The 19144-nt window shown below is 43.7% G+C and overlaps 1 protein-coding gene across 1 annotated transcript in view; it reads right to left on the bottom strand.

Annotated features, from left to right (window-relative positions):
- KMT2A (lysine methyltransferase 2A) overlaps positions 1 to 19144 on the bottom strand; it is a 41177-nt gene that overhangs the window by 20045 nt on the left and 1988 nt on the right. Inside the window, exons 2-14 of the mRNA XM_066334853.1 lie at positions 12820 to 12889; positions 9890 to 12552; positions 8444 to 8621; positions 7852 to 8086; positions 6795 to 6859; positions 5887 to 6258; positions 5198 to 5271; positions 4460 to 4588; positions 3504 to 3617; positions 2178 to 2324; positions 1825 to 1920; positions 924 to 1044; positions 50 to 163 (exon numbers count right to left, since the gene is read on the bottom strand). Coding sequence (XP_066190950.1) covers positions 50 to 163; positions 924 to 1044; positions 1825 to 1920; positions 2178 to 2324; positions 3504 to 3617; positions 4460 to 4588; positions 5198 to 5271; positions 5887 to 6258; positions 6795 to 6859; positions 7852 to 8086; positions 8444 to 8621; positions 9890 to 12552; positions 12820 to 12889 — 4378 coding nt within the window. The remainder of the gene's footprint in view (positions 1 to 49; positions 164 to 923; positions 1045 to 1824; positions 1921 to 2177; positions 2325 to 3503; positions 3618 to 4459; positions 4589 to 5197; positions 5272 to 5886; positions 6259 to 6794; positions 6860 to 7851; positions 8087 to 8443; positions 8622 to 9889; positions 12553 to 12819; positions 12890 to 19144) is intronic.

Raw genomic sequence — 19144 nt, 5'->3', positions numbered from 1 at the left:
AATCACTGCTCCATGTTCTTCAGTACTGAGGGGATGAGGATTTCCTTACCAGAAAGGTTTTCACATTTGGAGTGGACCCAGCGGTCGCATTTCCCACACTGCATCATTTTGCTCTCGTAGTCGTCATCATCATAGCATTTGTCACAGAGAGGACAAAAATTTCCTGCGAGCAAAATGGGATCTTATCAGAAGTTTGGATACCAAATACACCTTAAAGGCTGTGTGGTTACTTACTGGTGTGCTGAGAAAGCAATTCCAAACACCCCTCCCAGTAAACTGCCAGCACAGTTACCTATACTGTTACAAGGCTACAAAAAACAACTTTGGAAGACCACCAACTACTTTAGAATTCCATGGCTGGATAGACATTTTTTGGGCGTGGCGAGACTAACAAAATACTATATGCAAGAGCAAAATGAAAGGACAAAGATTACACATAGGCAAGAAATTAGGTGGAACATCCAAGACTTTCTATCCTAAGATTCTTTCGCAAAATGTCCTCTGAGGTTCAAAGGCATCATGTAAAGCAAATAATACAAGGAACAGCCACTCTAAAATAGAAATTTTGCTTTTAAATTGCTTTTAAGTCAAAATTATTTTAAAATGTCTTTTCCTCAATTGCTGTTTGAAAGCCTGGGCCAACAGATGTGCAATAATTCCTTTATATAGCAGAGTGTTTACATGCGGAAAGCCCCAAATTCTGACAATAAAGCAGTGGTGATGTTGGTAAACCACTGCACAATGTAAGGTCCTGGCTTTGAACTGCTATGTGCACTTTTAGGCTTGATCATAACCAGCCTGCACTGCTGCCTGGACTGTGCCAAGCTCAGGTGCCATGCTAGCCCTTTGCCCACTCACACTGGCTGATTCAAACTCAAGCAGCTGAGGAAGCTCCTGCTGTAAAGAATCACACCTTTATGTACCTTTAGCAAAGAGTTTGGCACAATCATGACACAGGGAGAAGTCATGAGACCACTGTGCATCCCACCCTTTGCCCGGTGTTGTTGCTCCACAGCTCTTGCAGCGAACACATTTGGTACATATCTGGAAAAAGAATACATTTGGCAAGAATTACTTGCTTTTATCCAGCAGTTTCTGTGCTTTCAATGCATTTCATAATTTTTATTATTTCAAGAGTGCAGAGATGTTACCCAATAGAACAAAGAATTTTAAATGCTGAAACTGTCACTGAAAAGAGCTGAGCTCACTTCCTTCATGGTAAGATAGTGATAATGCAACAAGAGAAAACACGAAACCAAAATCACAGTGTAGTTTTTTTGTCCTTCATATTTGCACTGAAGAAAATACCACCTTTCCCTCACATAAAACACATGTAGTTGTGGAATTTCTTCTTATCTAAAATACAGAGTTCTATTGTTACAGTTTTTAAACTCTGTACATTGCAGTAGGAAACATGTACACAAAGTCTTAGCAGCAAGTATACTACAGGTACTTGTTTAGAACAAAAGCTTGAAAGACACAAATTAACAAATTAATCCAAATTGTTTCTCAATACCAGTATCAACAGGTTTGTTAACAAAGTGAACACTTCCATTTTAAGGACCTTCTTCCATGTTATGGGACTATGATCTTATGACTTACTACAACTGAAAAAAGAGGCAATCTCTAAAAATTTTGCTTTCTCAGAACATCTTATCAACCAGCCACCTCACTATCTATTTCCCAAATGTACCTTCTGACGCAAAAGGCACTTTGCCTTGAAGTGATGAGGAACTGCATTACAGAAAATGACCTGCAAAGCTCCGCTCCATGGCATTACCATCAACAAATGAATTACCCAAAAAAGAAATTAAAATCACTCACCCAAACTTTCTTTTTCTTGGTGGGTTTTGTTGGGTAGTTTGGGCCCAGGCACTCAGGGTGATAGCTGTTTCGGCACTTGTTACACTCCAGCAACTGCTACAGGAATAAGGGAAAAAAAGCATTGGTACAGACAACCTCCAGAGGGATGCAAAATTCTGGACTTTTTCATTTTTTACTGGATCCCCCATTCAGGTCAGGAGAAAGAAGCTGCAATGGAGCAATTCAAGAGGCCTCCTCCCCAGTGCACAGAGACTCTGCTCCTGGCACATGCTTGCTGCCTGACCTCTGGGGCCAGAGAAGCCCTGGGAGCAGTGGGGGGGTGCTGCTGTGTCTCCCAGTGGTTTTGGGGGTACCTTGGTGGCCTGGTGCTGTCTCCCACAGACGTGGCAGAACTTGCAGCGACGGCAGCACCAGTTCTCCAGCTGGTCTTCCTGGGGCCGCTCGCTCTCCTCCAGGCAGAACTTGTGGAAGGGCTCACAGCAGACCTGGCAATATACAAACTGCAAGGGGGGAGAGGCAGGTTTTAGCAAAGCAGAAACTGGTCTAAGTTCCCAAACCAGCCCCCTAGTGCTCTGAACTATTTTTAATTCTGCTTTACTACTGACAGAACAAGATTTTAGGAGGGAAAGTCTGTATTTCAGGTAACCTAAATACTGACTGGACACCTCACAGCCACTGGGAGTCTGGTACCTAAGTGCTTTGAGTATTGATAAAGGCCTATAGGGAGTCTGGTACCTGTTACTAAGTGCTTTGAGTATTGATAAAGGCTTACAGGGCTCTTCAGGATCTCCCTCCCTCGCTTCCTCCCTGTATTACAAGCCAAGTGCACCAGAAGACACACTTGCTGCATGAAGTAGGGACATGCAGAGCAAAGAGAGTCTCTCCTTCCATTCAGCTCACTTCGCCATTGCAAAGCACTTCTAAGTTTCTCTGTAATCCTGTACAAGAGTGGTCGCATCAGATAAACAATCATCCTCAGAGCACAGACACTGCAGGCTCACAGCAGACATGGGATTCGTTTGTCCCCTGCAGGCCCCTGACTAAGAGGGGGATGGCTCCATGCCCCACAGGACCCCAAGTGCATTGATGTCCACATCCAGAACTTAACCCCCTCTTCCCTTGTCCACTCATCAGAAGCCAGGCTCTCCTAGAGCAATAGCACCCAGGTCAGTTGGTCTGAAGATGCTGAGAAGGCACCTATCTAAACCTGGAAATGCATTTAACACATCTCAATCCAGCTCTTTAGGCAGCACCAGAACCTTTCCAGCCACATTTCTGTAACAGTTTGCAGCTCTTGGCAGGTATGGACACACCTGGAAAAGTCAAGGCTGCCTAAAACCCTTTAACACCATCATGCAGTCTTTCTTATTTCAGGTTAAAAGAGAGCAAAGCTCCTGCTTTACATCAGATGTGAGTTCTCAAATTTAGCGACATGGGGTGCCTTCAAATATGCTGTTCTTCACAACTCATACACCTCCAAAAAAAACCACCGTTGAAGTTTCCAAACTGATTTTAAATACCTTTCACTTTAGTATCTTGGGACAAATTCTAGCAAGGACAGATTTAGAGGTATTATTTTAATTTCTTCTGGATTAGGGTCATTATAATTTTTATTTATTTATTTTTGTAACAGTACAGTGCTGTATTTAAGTCATCAACAGCAGAACACAATGCTTTACCTCCACGTGTCCACTGCTGGCACAGAGAAAACACACCACCCTGGGAGTAATAGGTACCGAGGTGACGATGCCTAACCCACCCATCTCCCAAACATTCTCCACTTCACAGTCCTCCTGAAAGTACAAAAGGACACATCACCATGCAGAACAAAGCAATACAACATCAGTACAAAATGCTTATGCCACTGCTCAGTTCTGGGCCTGTGATTAAGACACCCCAAACTGAAATAATTTCAGTGTCTACTTTACAGTGTATTCTGGGAGAGTCACACCTCGGCGCTGTTCCTGCCGAGAGCACTCAGTGGCATGCTAGAGCCTTCCTTCTAGGGAAAGCAAACCTAAGGAACAGGACAAGGCTTTTCACAATTGCACAAGTATTACTAGAAGTGAAATTTCAGAAATATTATACTTTATTAAAACTCCATATTTGTATAAAACACTTATGAGATCTCACTATGACCTCCAGTATCAACATTTATAGATGGACTGAAAAATTATTAGGAAAATATTTTATTATTATTTCAACACTGTTGTTCAAAAATGTACATGATTTATCATTTTAAAACCCCAGATATACCCCAAATGTTGTGAATTACAAGTTACTAACATTTTCCCCAAATCCTGTTGGCTCAAGTTGTGGTAAGGTTTTAAAGTTCCATCTTAATGGAATAATTCTTCATAAACCTCAAATTCTTGCTCATCCTCACACATTGACAGTTAAGGTTTTAAAGCTTTAAGTGTCTCTTCATCCAGTACTCTAATTATAAGAAAAAAAAGGCATAACAAGCTTTTAAAAATCAATCAAGTGACTTGTCATGAGGCTCCTATTTTGTGGTTCCCTCTGAAAGGTACCAGACACACAAACTCAGCAGTTACTGCCAGCACTTTCAGGGGACTCTAGTTCCAGTGTCTAGAGCCAGGGAACATTCAAATACTTAAAACATTTTGTCCTCTACCTTGAAATCCACTCGGATTCTGTGGACTCCATCTGTAGGTGGCTTTTGCTTGGAACTGCTGCCGTTAGTCAGAGTGCTGAGCAAGTTCAGTGTGCTGCTCTCTGGCTTGCTTAGAGGAGGGGGCTTTTCCTGGTCAAGCAAAGGAGCCTGCATTAATCTCAACTCTGGATGTTAGGACTTAACCAACAGTTACATCCAATACCATAAATAATTCACAGACAAACCCCCAAACCAGCGCAAAATTGACAAGTATTACAAAGCTGCAGGGAAGTGACCATTCTACAAACCACTCCCTAAGAGCATTCCATATGCAATTACAGTCCTAATTCCATGTGCTCTGCCATCACGTTCTTCTTTCATCAGAGCATGGGTTGGTGTCTGGATGCAGTCGGGCAACTCTAGGTATAAACAGGCTCTACTCACTTCTCCCTCAGGTTTACATAAGACAATTCTTTTTTTCCATGATCAAGCTCTTTCTGAGACAAAGGTGGCATTTTTTATGGAAAAGCTAGTCTTCATCCTCCAACACACAAATCTTAGATACCAAAGTAACATCTGAACTGAATCTTAGGCATAGGCCACAGTTTTTGCTATTCAAATACTGCCACAAGTGAAAACCTAATATCTTTAAGAACCAAATTAAAAAATCTGCAAAGGCTTAAGCAATATGGTGCTACTTTCTAGACAGAATTTCCAGGTGCTTGAAATTTTACTGACTATATAAAAAACAGTATTCACCTTTTCTTTTGGTTTCTGTTTCACAGGGAAAGTTGGACGGGGAGCAATTTTTTTCTGTTTGCTTTGTTCTGTGCCTAGGAAGGGGGGGAAAAATTATGAGTATTTCAAGAAACTAACAGCCACCTGTAGAGAAGAAAAGGGAAAAAAATCAGCTGGGTAATGTGCCATGAGTTTTAGACTAGAACTTTTCCACCCTCTTCTGTGGCTGCGCCTCCCCAGCTATAAGCAGTTTCTTGAGGCAAGTCTAGAAGAAGAGTTTGCTCTGCTCACATTCTGGAGCATTGTGGGTGCAAAGCCACAGAAATCCCAAAGCTGCCTGGCTGGTGACTGTTCACACTGCTCTGCACTGCATACAATAGTGGACTACACTTTTGTAGTAAAAGATTACAACCTCCTGGTTTCATATTCAGAATGGGAAGTTGACAGACTTAACAATATTGAAAATTAACTTCAAGACTGCCACAACTACATGAGTCGAGAGTCCCAACCAGGATAGCCATCTTTCTCCCTGCCCTAGCATACATGGTGGCTTAATAAAAAAGAAGCCAGTTCTAAGCAAAGTTTCCAAAATAATCTGCTGAGATTTCAACACACCATAAAGCATTCATCAGATTTAAAATGCACCAGCTTTTAGCAGTATTGTTCCTTAACATGACTCAAACATATTGAGGATAAATAGTCCCATTTACCTATTTCTGGCTGGGGAGTCTGCTTTTTCTTGGGCTCAGAAGTGCTAAGTTTAGGTGCTTCCTTTTTCAAAGGTCCTGAGCTTGGTGGCTGAGTAGGAGGGAGCTGGGCTGGCTGGGACATCTGCTTGCCAGTCTTTCTGGTGCCCGATGCAGGGACCTGTTTGGGCTCTGACACAGGAACGGAGGAATTCCCATCCTCATGCTTTTCCTCAACAGGCTTACGGGCAGGCTCACTGCTCTTCTTCCCAGAATTGTCTTCTCTTGGTACAACAGCCTGAGGAGTTTGTTTCTGTCCAGAGTCCAACTGGTTTTTTCCAGAATGGCTTTCTTTTTTCTCATTTGTCTTGGATTTCTTCTCTTTCTTTTTTGCAGCTAAGAAAAAGAAACACAGATAAAGCAACACAAACAATATAGTGTGATAATAAATAATTTGCTGCTCTTTCGAAACAAGGATACAGAGAGTTTGATTCAGAACTTTGTCATTCTGTCAAACAAAAGAAAAAACTGTACTCAAAAAAATAAACTTGGCTTGTGCTTCAATTCAGGTTCTCTCACACCTTGGGCCCCTATTTTGCAACATCAACAAGCAACACCCTCCTGCAGTAACAGAGATTTAGAGCTGAGAGCTGCTTTGTGAAGAAGGAAGCAAAAGGAAGGAAACAAACCAGTCCAGTCAGCACCAGTGCAGTGCTGAGAGACACTGGCGTGTATGTCTGAATTGTACTGAGTGTCTGTCAGTACTCATGTCTCCTGCCCATTGCACCTGCCACCAACAGTGCAGGCAAGTTGGTTCCCAGCAGAATAACCTTTATAAGCTCAGTGGAGCTAAAACAACAGCACAGAGAGCAAAACCTATGAAAAGAAAACTTCTGTCTTGTCATATACTCAAGGTAAGTCATTTAGCCTACCTTTAGCTTGCTTCTGGAGATAAGCTTTTGAAGGCATCCACTGTAGATTCTGACATTTCCTCATTCTAAAAAGATACAACATGTCATGAAAGCAGAACAAAGGTGTAGATGTTAAGAGGGCAGACTGTAAATACTCAACATCAAAAACTGAAAATAACATTATCAATACACACACTACTTTTGTTCAGACAAAACCAAGTACTCTTGGAGTGGGACTAGATTGGGGGACCAAGCCTTCTGCTAACTACTCAACTTTATTCCCTATTTGTCTTATGCTTAGCATATAATGTCTTTTATAGATTGGGCCAGGATTTGTTTCTGCCTCCATTCCTGTAACAGGGCTCATGGCTCAAAGACTAGGCAAAGCTGCTGAGAGCAAGACTCCTTCCATTCTGCAAAGTGTTCTCACACAGCAATTCTCACAGCAAGGCTTTATAAATAGCTCTTATACCACAACAATCTACTGGTGCCACTTTAGCTGCTGCCTTTTCAGACAGTTTATCCAGTCTGGTCAAATCATTTTAAAACAGCAATTTATAAAAGAAAATGGTTCCGTCTAAGTGACGTGTAAAAAAAATGACAGAAGAAATCATGGAAGAGTGGTATTTCTTAATGATATCCAGAGACACCTTTGATATACAAAGTGTATATAAGCTAAATAAATGCCAGCTTGAAAACACAAACTCTTCATGAATTCAAATTGGGAGAATAAGAGATAAATGTTTATGTGCATATTGCCTTCCTTGCAAAATCCTGTACTGCCTAACAAAAGCCACAGATCTTACACCGAAGAATCCTCAATACTCTGCCACTTCCATCAAACTGAGAATAAACTAGAAGAGAACTCCATAGAAAGAGCTCATAACTACTGCACCTTGAAATGTGGTCTTGACTCTCCAACTGTTTACGGTCCCTTGCTTTGATTAAGCATCAGCCCAGTTCAAGCTCAGTCAGAGCCCATGACACAGGGCAAATCTGCTGCTCCTGGCCCAGAGCGTGGGTACACTTACCCCACTCAGAGCAGGGATTAGCTCAACAGCTTCTCAGACACACTTACTTGCAGCACTGCTTCTTTATATTGCGCCCACCAAACTTGGGTTTGTCCAGACAGTTAGTGCAGACACCACAGTCCTCTGGAACCTGGCAGCCCGAACACTGCCCGCAGCGCCTGGAGCGCCGGCCCTTCTTCACCGGAGGTTCTTGCTGCGCCTTGTTTCTGGTGACTGGCTTCACGGGCTTGATAGGTGGAGCAAGAGGTTCAGCCTCTTCTGAGCCAGCTATCGATGACTTATCTAGCAAAAGAACATTCCTAATGTGAATTTTCTGATATCAAAGAATGTTTCAGGATATAGCCTGTAAGTTCACCTGTAGAGCTACATAGATGCACGTGACTGTGTGTATGCACGTGTGTACTCATGTATATGCACACATGCCCCTGGGCAGAACACAGGTTTGGTGCAGAACACATGTATTTAACACAATTTGTAATAGCTTAAAGGATTAACCCTGTTAGAGTGGCACTGTAATGGAGAGCTCAGAGCTCTTTAACATACTTTCCCTTGTTAATCACTTGAAGTCCTGATTTTAAGCAGTCAACAGAAGCTGATTTTGTACAGACCCACAGATGAAAACTAGAAATCCTAACTCACCATCATTCCCCATGGAAGACAGTATCTTCTCCCGCTCTTCCCATGGTAAGGCACTCAGAGTGGGCATGTCATCAGGAAACACTGCTCGCTTGCGTCCCAGTGCAACAGCTGCTCTCCTGCAAACATGTTTTATTCGTGGTCCTCGCACTGACGTTTCTGATGAATCACTCTCTTGCCCCTAGATTTCAGAACATGAGAGCAGACAGTATTCCTAAGAAAGTTACCAAAATGAAGCTAAGAAACATGCAATAGAGACTTCTAAGCAAATTATATTTTAGCTTGCAGTTTGTAAGAATCAGGATAAAAACAGACTCGGCCTTCTAACCCTGAGTTATCCAAATAAGGATAAATGCAAGAGAACGAGAGTTTTGACTCAACTGGAATTACAAGGTAAGTCTCCATCCACTACTGGAAAGCCAACTTGCTCATGAAGCCATATTATCAAAGCACTGAAATTAAAAAAATCAGAGTCCACTGGAACTGGAGTGGCACTTGGTGCCGACTGATCCAGCAGAGGCCAGTAGCAGATGAGGCTGTTTCAGGGCTTTGCAGCTGCTGATGTTTCAGATGAGGGGTTTGGGTTTACTGGTGCTAAACAAACAGAGCATTTTAGTGCAATTTTCCATGTCTTGGTAAGATTCTGGAGTATCTCCCACTGAAAGAACTATCTCAAATAAGCAACTGTGAGAATCTGGGCTTCTGCTACACTGGGCCAGTCCTACAGATGCATGGACATCTTCATTTCAGAGACAAACAGCTGAAGACTTCTCTATTTGAAATATGTACTAGTGATTTTCAACACTAGTGCTGTTATGGAAAGTAAAAGTTTAAATGAAAAGTATTCCCTGAAAACATATCTCACCTCCCTTTCTGGCAATTAAAGAGGACTGCAGAAAAGGGTGGTTTTAGGGTGGGGAAGAAAGAGAAAAGTGCTAGGAAGCAGTTCCCCAAATCAGATGCAAAATTCCAATGGATCTTCCTCCCTCCTATAAGTGAGAGAACACTGCATAAAGTTAAAAACCAAAAAGATCAAGAAACAATTTTCCTTCAGCAGCCAACTTTACCCTCTAGGAGGGTCCTCAAGAAATCTCAAGGCCAAGAAAGTCACTGCATTTTGCTGGACCCACACTTTTCAGAGCAAGTACTACTCTAGATAATCACTCTGCTTAAATTTATTCAGAGAAATCCAGTAAGCAGCTACACTGTACTGGTCTCCAAAATGTATGCAGCTCCCCTCTGAGCTGACTACACAGCAGCTCCCTCTTCCCCTCAGCTTCTGCCCAGGACTCCTTGTTTACAGGTCGTTTGCCATCTGTTGCACTAACAGCTGCTTAGCTTGGCACATTAATTCTTCACACTCAGTATACAAAAGCTACTGGTGACTTTCAGGACAAGTTCAAAGTAAGATGCACTCTAGCAAAAAACCCAACTTAGAAAAAGGAATACCTGTGCTTTTGGCTGATCTGCTTGTTTGAGGGATTTACTCTTCTCAATCTTGTACAGCTGAGCTTTTGCTTTTTTCAAAAGACTGGCTACCCTCTTGTCAGTCATTGGCAGTTTGTCTGCTTGAGCCAACATAGAACTGATGGAGGAAGCAGAATGTTTAACAGTGCTTGATGAAGGAGCAGAAGGACGTGGAGCTTTTTCCTTCTCCAAAGATGGCACAGTGGGGCTGAGGTTCAGGTCTGATTTGTCCAGCCCCCCTCTACCTTTCTTGGATGTTTTGGTTTTGACAGCTGCCGTATCTACCAGAGCAGCAGTGGAGACGTCTGCCGTGGGATCTACTGCTGTAGACTTCTTCCGCCCGGCAGTTTTTTTGGCAGACGATGATGCTGCAGCGTCTTCGCTGACTTTTTCTTTGGGCATTTTACCTACAGGAAACAAAGCAGTGCTACTCTGTATTTCTGACCCTTTTCTCCTTTTCTCTTTCCTTGACTCCCGTTTGTTCTCCTTTTCTCTCTCTCTGTCTTTCTCTCTGCTCTTGTCCTTCTCCAGGCCTTTGTCAGCATCTTTATCTTTGGAGAGCTCTTCTGCTGCCCTGTCCTTGTTTTTGCCTCTCTCTGTCTGGGGACTTGATGTGAACCAGGGGAAGAGAGGAGTAGGGCTACCAGATGAGAAAGGCTCTGCTGGAGCACTCGTCTGCTTCCTTGGTTTCTGGCTTCTTTCTGCTGATTCCCCAGACTGTGACAGGGAATGGGAGGGAAAAGTAAAAGTTGAATTTAAGGCACTAGTGGCAAGAGAACTAACTGAAATACTAGTTAATGAGGAAGAGACAGAAGACTGTGGGGTGAGAGTTGACAGGTCAGAGGTACTAAGCCTTCCGCTCCTCGTCCTCATGGAGTGCGAAGGAGATCTGGGTTCTGATCGGATGGGGCTGAATGCTTTCCTCTTCCGTCTCCGAGAGGACGTGCCTGTGGCAGAGGTCCCTGTAGTGGCGCAACCAACTGACGAGGGCAAAGTGACAGACTCGAAGATCCGGGAGTGGGCCTCACTTGGTGTGAATCGTGGCGCTCGCAGCAGAGGACTTCTCTTGTGCATATCAAACCTGGCTCCAGAGTGAAGTGAAAAGAGACGTGTGGGAGCTGTTGCACCTGGTGTTGAGAAGCCAGATGCAAAGCCAACGTCCTCCGGTGTCAGTGGCGGGGGTCTGAAGTTATCAAATATCGGTTTGCGAATAAGACCCTCTTTGGCATACTTTGCTGATGAGAAGTACTGTGGCTCTGACCTGGAATGTTTCAGGGAGGTCCACCTAAATGTTGGCTCTCGCAGAATTGACTTTCGTTTCTCTTGCATCGGCGCAGCAGAAGCAGGAAGAAAGGGTGAGGCTAATGGTATGGTTGGAGGCATAAGCCAAGGGGTATGGTCTGAGATGCTCGAAGCAGGCTGCAGCGGTGGGGGAGGAGTGAGCAAAGGGGGAGGAGGAGAGGAGGAGGACTGCTGCTGTGGCACACTTGGTAAGGCTGACAGCTTTTTTGCAGTCCTCTGGCCAAAACTTCTTTCTGTTATTGAAAACCTTCTATTTCTCCTATCACCATTATCGTTTTCAGGGGACTGAGAAACAGGCAAGGGCGTGTGAACTTCTGGAGTATTGCTTCGCTCCTCAGAAAGCATCTGCATCTCCTCAGAGGCCTGGGAGTCTGTAGATGTATCCACGCTGGGGCTGCTCGACCGTGAGGAATCTGAAGACATCTGAGACGAATGCTGAGAAGCAGCACTGGACTTTTCACTGGAGCCACAAGATGTAGTGCTGAACCTGCTGTTTGGTGTGGATTCTAGTCTGGATATCTTAATAGGAGGATCATAGTCTTCATCCTCAATAAACCGTTTGGGTGTTTTGATAATCCGTGAAGAGATTGCACTCACAACAGGCATGATGAACTGTCGAATATTTTTGAGCTGGGTTCTCCCCTTCCTGCCCTGTAGTTTGGCTGCTTCTTTCTCAATCTTTTTTTGTGCTCCCTTTTTAGCTCTCTGCAAGAGCTGCTTAGCAATTGTGGCATCCGTCCTTTTGGTGGAAGGTATAATCCTAACAGGTTTAATCCTGCGTGGACTCTGTCTAACAGCAGCCTTATCTTCCTTTGTGAGAGGTGGTGTGCCATCCTTTTCTTTACGAATCCTCTGGGGCTTCTCCAGCGGTGATTTTATGACTAAAGTTGAGGAAGTCTTTAAACGTTCAGAGGACGGTGGCCTGCCTCTCCTGCGTACGATCTGTACGCTCTTTCTCCCAATCTGAAGTTTTGCTCCAGGCTTAAATTTAGATTTCAGCGGGGAAAGCTTACTAGTTCTTAATTTCTTGATTTTAGTTGCTTGTTGAAAGGTAGTGGATGGTGATCTTTTGATTTTTTTCAGGCTTTCTTTTTCTTCTTTGCTGCCCTTCTGAATATCTGACGTGTCCTCCTGTGACAATTTGAACTTCACACTTGTCAGTGTTGGAGGTCTTCCCCGTCTTTTTTCCCCATTCTTTGACTCTTTCTTCTTTACTTTCTCCATGGATGTGGTTTCAGACTTGCTTGAAGGGGAACACACTGATGAAGAGTCTGACAGTACAGCTGAACTTCGGTCAGAACTGCTCCGGGGCCTCCCACGAGGTTTCCGTGGACTAGATTTAACTGAAAGGGAAGTAGAGAATGCAGCGAACATATTAAATTTCTCCAAGTGTGGGATAAGCATTACCCAGGTCACACAAGTATTTACTCAGTATCAGTCATGCTGCCCATATCAGACATAGAGAATCCAAAACTAACTGCATTGAATCTAAAGACTGGTGTGGCATTTACAGTGGATGAGATTTAGTGGAACAAACAGGAGAGACACAGCAAAACCATCACAAAATAAAACAGGAAGTCAACACACCCAATCCTGCAACCTGAACTTACCTGTGGGGGACCTGGTGGGACTTCGTACTTTGACTTCTTCATCTGAACCAAAACCTAAAAACTGTTCATCCTGCAATGAGAAAGCAGATGGAAGTTTGAGGATATGGATATTATTGTTGAAATTAACGCCACTGTAATCAAAGCAGAAAAGGATTCTAGAGGATTTTCCTTCCCCCAAAAAGATACTGGCATTTGTTCTTCTAACAAAGAATTGCTAAAAAGGAAATACAGCTTTTAAATACACATCACAGCAACTACAGTTTACATCTATGGAATCAAAAATAGTTACAGGAAAACAAAGGAAAAATATATACAGAAACAAATCCTTAATGCATAAAATCTGCTGCTCATATCAAACCACAAAGCTTTCCTCCAGTAAGCTATTATACAAACCACCCTAAAGACACACTCCAGCAAAAGAAGTGTTTCTGTGTGTATTATTCTAGCACAAAGGCAGCCCAACTTCCTGCAAACTTATGTAAATAACTTCTTTTAATTCCCTTCAGACTTGGTCCTCAGAAGAGATGAAAATCTGACTTCTGCTGCGAACTCTTCCCCCTGAAAGAGGCATGAGGTTAAAGGCTTGCTGTCCTCATTGAGGCAGGTATATCACGAGTCTGTAGGTGTCAATCCAGTTCATCTGCCACCCAAATGTGTGGTGACATCTTTTTGTTTCTATATCATTCCACCTTTCCTAATCCATTTTCATCTCAAGTATTTAGTTGGCCAATCGTAACTTTCCTATGAACTTTGGAAACAGAGATGCCATTTGATTTTCCTTTCAAAGCACTGTGCAGCATGGCTGCTAAGCTTTAAGAAGGGCAGACACTGCAAGAACAGTATCCTGGAAGTGAAAAGGGACAAGATCGTGAAAGAAGAAGGTGAGCTGCACAAAGAAGTAACACCACTTCTTTGTGTTCTGCCTCATCCTTTTTGCATGGAATTCCTACTTCATCTACTTACAGAGAAGTTCGGGAAGAGCATCTTTGGCTAGTGACACCACAGTCTGACACATGAAAAGGAGCAAGGCTTTAGACCAAAGTATTTCTCAAAATTTTCTGCTTGGTTCAGATCTGATGAGCCCCAGTGTAAACAACTCAAACACAGTATGCTCTGATCAGGTGGACATTCAGGTTCTCAATGCAGATAATGCTTTGGCCAATTAAATACAGCACATATCCCCTTGGGCTGCAGTTAATTGCTGTAAGCCATCACCAGCACACACACCTGCTGGAGCAGGGGGTGGCCCTGCCCCATCTCACATCCCTGCTGCCTTATCTGCACTTTGCACTTGCAGCAGAGATGACAAGAAAACCAGAAAAAGCAATGATAAAGCAACATAAAAGAAATAAAACGATGCCAGAAGACACTGCTTCTACCTGAGATACCTTGCATCACACAGAACCCCCGAAGGCCATGCCCAGAGTGGGAGAAGCTACTGCTTCCGAACTTCAGTCCTGCGGCACTGCACGGAGCAGAGCAGCTGTGGGAGTGCCCAGCTGCCCTCTCCCAGCGCCGCGGATCGAGGGCGCACAGCACGTGGGACACAGCAGCATGTAAACACTGCTGTGTGGCACTGCCTCCCCGGGCGTGTGGCAGCCCTGACACAGGGAACAGCTGTCAGTGCAGACAGATGTGGGCTGAAACCCACAGAAGGCACAGAGAAGTAACAAGTACCTAAGAACAGTCAGGTTTAGAAACGCTAAGGGATCAGCTGCTCACCCTGTGTGATTTCCTGACTTGTACTGGCCTCCAAGTTCCTGTGGCTGCTGCAGATCTTTTCTTCATTTTGTTATCCTGGGTCCTAAAGTCATTATTATTTTATCTCTGGCTACTAAATCAGTACTTGCCATATTTTTGACAATCATCTGTCAATCCACAATTAGAACTTGCACTATTTTTAAACTGAGCTCTGTTACCTTATTTTTCCAACGGGATATGTTAATATTACTTTTCCAATGGGATACATTATTTGGCCCAATAGCCTGGGAATGATAATTTTTTTCCATTTCTTACCAAGCAGTCACCAGAAGTGTCTATAGCAAAGAGGCTCCTTCCACAAAATGATCACTTTGCTTCATCTACAACCTCAAGTAGTATCACCAATATGTCACTTGTATTTGTGTGTTTGGTGACATTCCTGAGTGTACTGGTGACCTCAGAACAGCTGCTAACACTAACTGAGAAGGTGCCCCTGTGACCTGTCAGAACAGACCAAGAAAGCCACTAAGTATCACTCAGCATTTGCCAGGCTAATCCATTCAGTTGGCCATCACATGCCAAAATGCAGCTTTGAGGCAAACTAGGCAGGAACAGCCTCCCTCCAGTTTTTCAGAAATGTCATGACAGATGGAGAGTGATTAAAAACCATAAAGATTTTGAACATGCCCTCATTTACCTGAAAAAGAATAACACAATACAAAAAAGGCCACTCAGGATAATAAATGAAAGGATGAGGAAAGGCTAGCTGAGTGCCAGACATGAAGACTAACCAAGTGAGCATGGGATGGTCTATCTCTCTGTGGATAGCAGACCTTCCACGCACATTTCGCATTTAAACATTACACTATCCCAACTCGGTTCAACCTCAGAGTTGCGTGCAGATGAAGAATAGCTTTTCCTGAAGTTACCTAGCTACTAAAAAACAGAGGAGTTGCAAGCAAATGTCTATCACAAGAGTCTTAAACAATATTACTTTTCAAAGAATTTCTAGTTAAAAATCTCAGAGGAAAATCCACCTTCAAAGGAGAAATTATCCTGCAGGCCCTAACTGATGTTCTGATCTCCGTCTCAGGAATACCAGTACAAATCATACCACTATGGATCTGTCAAGCTGCATGGGGTTCTCACCAGCAATAAACCAGCAATGCAGCTGCTCCAATCAGCGCCTGAAAAGTTTATTTTACAATAGAGTCACCTGACCAATGCTGTACTTCCCATTCCTCATCTTTGGCCCCAGTTAGACAGCACCTCACTTTCTTGGAAAGGGATAAGCTATTTTTAGAAGCTCATTCAGATGCCTGCTTAGTGACTGCAGCACAACATCTACCAGACTCCTCTGCTTTCAGCAGAGTAAACACCCTTGGAGGCTGGCAGGTAGTAACCCAGAGACAAACACTGGGTGTTGGGAGCAGAGCAGAGCCCACTGGGAGTTCGGCGAGATGCTTCCCAAGCCATTACTTTGATGCAACTTCAATAATGAACAGCTGAGCACTTGGGGTGACCGTTATGCATCAACTCAGATGAGGGGACATTTGTCTTTCCATTGTTTAATTCAACAAAAGCTTTGACCAGGAGCGATGCACAGACTTTGCTGAGGCTTCACCTCAGAGCAGCACCAACCTACAGAGAACGTCTTGGGATCACAGAACAGCTCCTGGCCTGGTCACCTCCACATGACAACCACCAAACTACACCGCTGCAGCTGTACCCTCAGGCATCACTCATGGCAATACAATGGTGATTAGGGCTGAAGATTCCAGAGTCCAGGTTTTTTCAGCATTAGAAAGAATATATTGCCCTTTATGGGGCTGAGGCTCGTACAGGCTGTTACAATTGTGTTACTGAGCATACAGACCTGCTTTGCCAGAGTCCTGGTTCCAGCCTGGATGAAAAATTCTGCTTTATGCTTTCCAATCTGAATATAGAGGAATACTTACTAGAAGACCTGAAACACTCTCTGGTCACAACAAGCTTTCAATAATACCACTTCCAAGGAAGAGGGTCAGTGAAACCACTACCTAGAAAGATCCAGCTTGCAGATGGTGAGAGAAGACTCTAGAGTTGCTGTATGGATGCATTTAAAAAAAAATCTTTTGTGGTGGTAAACTTATCTTTCACTCTTAAACATATATTCCTAAAGAAACAGTACTAAAGTCAAACTATGCTCTGTACCTCAGCTTGGGGGGAACAGCTAAGCCCACTCTGGGAATTTTGTGGTATCCCTGGGAAGTGATGAACCACCGACTTGGAGTTACCCATTTCCTCCAACATGGTGCTGTGAAACCTGCAGCTCAGCATTTGGGTGCCAATACAGAAGTGCATGGTCAAGCACTGTCAGAAGTCTGTCCCAGGAGCTTTCCAGCTGAAGGAAGTGCAATGTCCAAAAGCCCCTGGAATAAACTAATCAGTGCACTGCTGCTGTTGTGAAATTGCCTTACTTGCCCACTGCCAGTGGGACGAGCCACATCACCTCTCACTTGAAAACAGTCTCCCAAATTCCTAGCAAAATTCCCCAAACGGCTCCTCTGACAGTTTGGAGCACTGCACAAAGCTGACCAAACCACAGAAACAGAAGCATCACCAAGATGGTTAAAACACACTTCTATTTTCACACATCTGACATAGTGGCAGCCGAATGTTCAGGAAAGGAAAGTGCACAAAGGAGGCTCCATCTCTTTGGCCATGATCTGCATCGTCCTCACCATGTGCCTCTTGTTAGACATCAATACCTACAGCAGTTCCTTCCCCGTGCACGTGCAGTGACCACCTTACCCATGACAGGAAAGGCTCTACACCTCCAACTCACACACTAAACACTCAAGCAGTCTGACAGCAACCATTCAACCTAACATTATGTGAGGAAATTTTGAGGCAAACAGAAGAAATTATCTGTACTTCCAGATCAGTCAAGATCCTGGTGGCAGTATGGAAGCTAATCCTTACACCCAGGACACGGACCTAGTACCATTTCCAAACATGCCAGGCATCAGTGAACATCCACAACTCCAAGATTTACCTCATAAAACATTACACCCCAGGTATAATCACAGAAGTGCTACCAGGGACACCACCATCACCACCACATCCAACAGGCCAAACTCAAGCTTTTGGAACTTTCAGTCAATACAGATTTATGGAGGTAACTGTCAGCATGCATCCAGCACACTCTCAACTTTCATGTCCCAAAGCTTCAAGCTCTCTTCAGGGATGGGCAGGAAGCTCTAAACTGACAGGCAGAGCAGATATTTAACAACTATGTTTATGCCTCTTTTATAACAAATATTGATACAATGAACCAAGAAAACATAACCAAATTTTTCTTGTTCCTACAGTGCCACTGACATCAAGCTGGAAGATCAGTACACAGTACTGTTCAACCAGTTACAGCTTCACTGTGCAAAAAGTCCCCCTAGCAACTCTTGTGGTGTTAAAATCAAGTATCAGAACGTAGCTCCTTTAATGTGAGCTGGTTTCAAGATAACTCAGTGCAACTCTGAGCTGCAGCAGAAGACAAGGGTTTGTACAAAGTGACCTGAATCTAAGGAGAATGCCCTGACACCCTAGAATTCAGGTACCTTTTAAATGACAAATGCAGTCTGCTATGTACTATGAAACCGCCAAGGAGACAAGGGAAAGACTGAGTCTAATACTTGTTCTGGACAACATTTCTCCTGCATCCAACTTGGTGGTAATACCTGATTTCAACAGGTACCTACACAAGTGCACACAAGAATGAGGTAGAAAAAAAAATAAGCATGTGGAGCAGAACTTATACATAAAAAGGTAACACAGCTTCTTCCTCTGATTGCCGCTGGCTCCTGACCTCAAAGCAACTGCTCAGAGTTTACTCCTCATGAGGAATACCAACTCCGTTGAAGACTGCAACCAGCTCAGCTCAGGAAGGACCCTCAACCTTGTGGAAAAGAACAGCATGAGCACCCAGCAGTTACTGAGAGGACACAGTGAGCCCTAATATGAATGGGTCTTCTAGAAGAACTACTCCCCCAGAGTGGCCACCACATGGATACCAGAAGCCCTGCTGTTCCTGCACTGCACACAGCTGCCCTCTCCTCTGGAGGGACCACAGGCAGCACCCGTGTGCTGACTTCCTACAGAGCTCTTTTCACACCCTCATCCCCACCTCACAGAGAGCTTGTACTGCAGGACAGAAAAGCAGCCTCTGGTGGCTGTAATCTTCTCTAGGACTATGACGAGTGCACAAGTCACCAGCCAGGAGAACTATGTCCTTTGATGAAAAAATGTTTTGTTTCTTGAGCATCACCAAAGGAAAGGAACCAACTGAGTGAGTTACCTCATTCTAAATGTTTGTGAGGATCCTCTCTGAGTATGCTCAAGAGTACAGCATGCTGCAAATCCAGAGTGGGAGAAAACACTTGGGCTTTACCCCTGTCTGGCTCATGAGTGGTCAGGTAAAACTGAACCTACTAACACCAAGCCACAAATCAATGTTTACCATTACTTTCTACTGTATGCAATGTTGTTAGAGAAAAGCTTTTAGAAGCTAAACAGAAAAGTGATGTAATAAGTAGAATTTTTAAAATCCAGGAGACCCTGTGTTAATCAGCTGCCAGACCTACAATGT

Source organism: Sylvia atricapilla, chromosome 23 (assembly GCF_009819655.1).
Source record: "Sylvia atricapilla isolate bSylAtr1 chromosome 23, bSylAtr1.pri, whole genome shotgun sequence".
Classification (NCBI taxonomy): Eukaryota; Metazoa; Chordata; class Aves; order Passeriformes; family Sylviidae; genus Sylvia; species Sylvia atricapilla.
The sequence above is the reverse complement of the archived record's forward strand: the minus strand, read 5'-3'. Positions and strand labels throughout refer to the sequence as shown.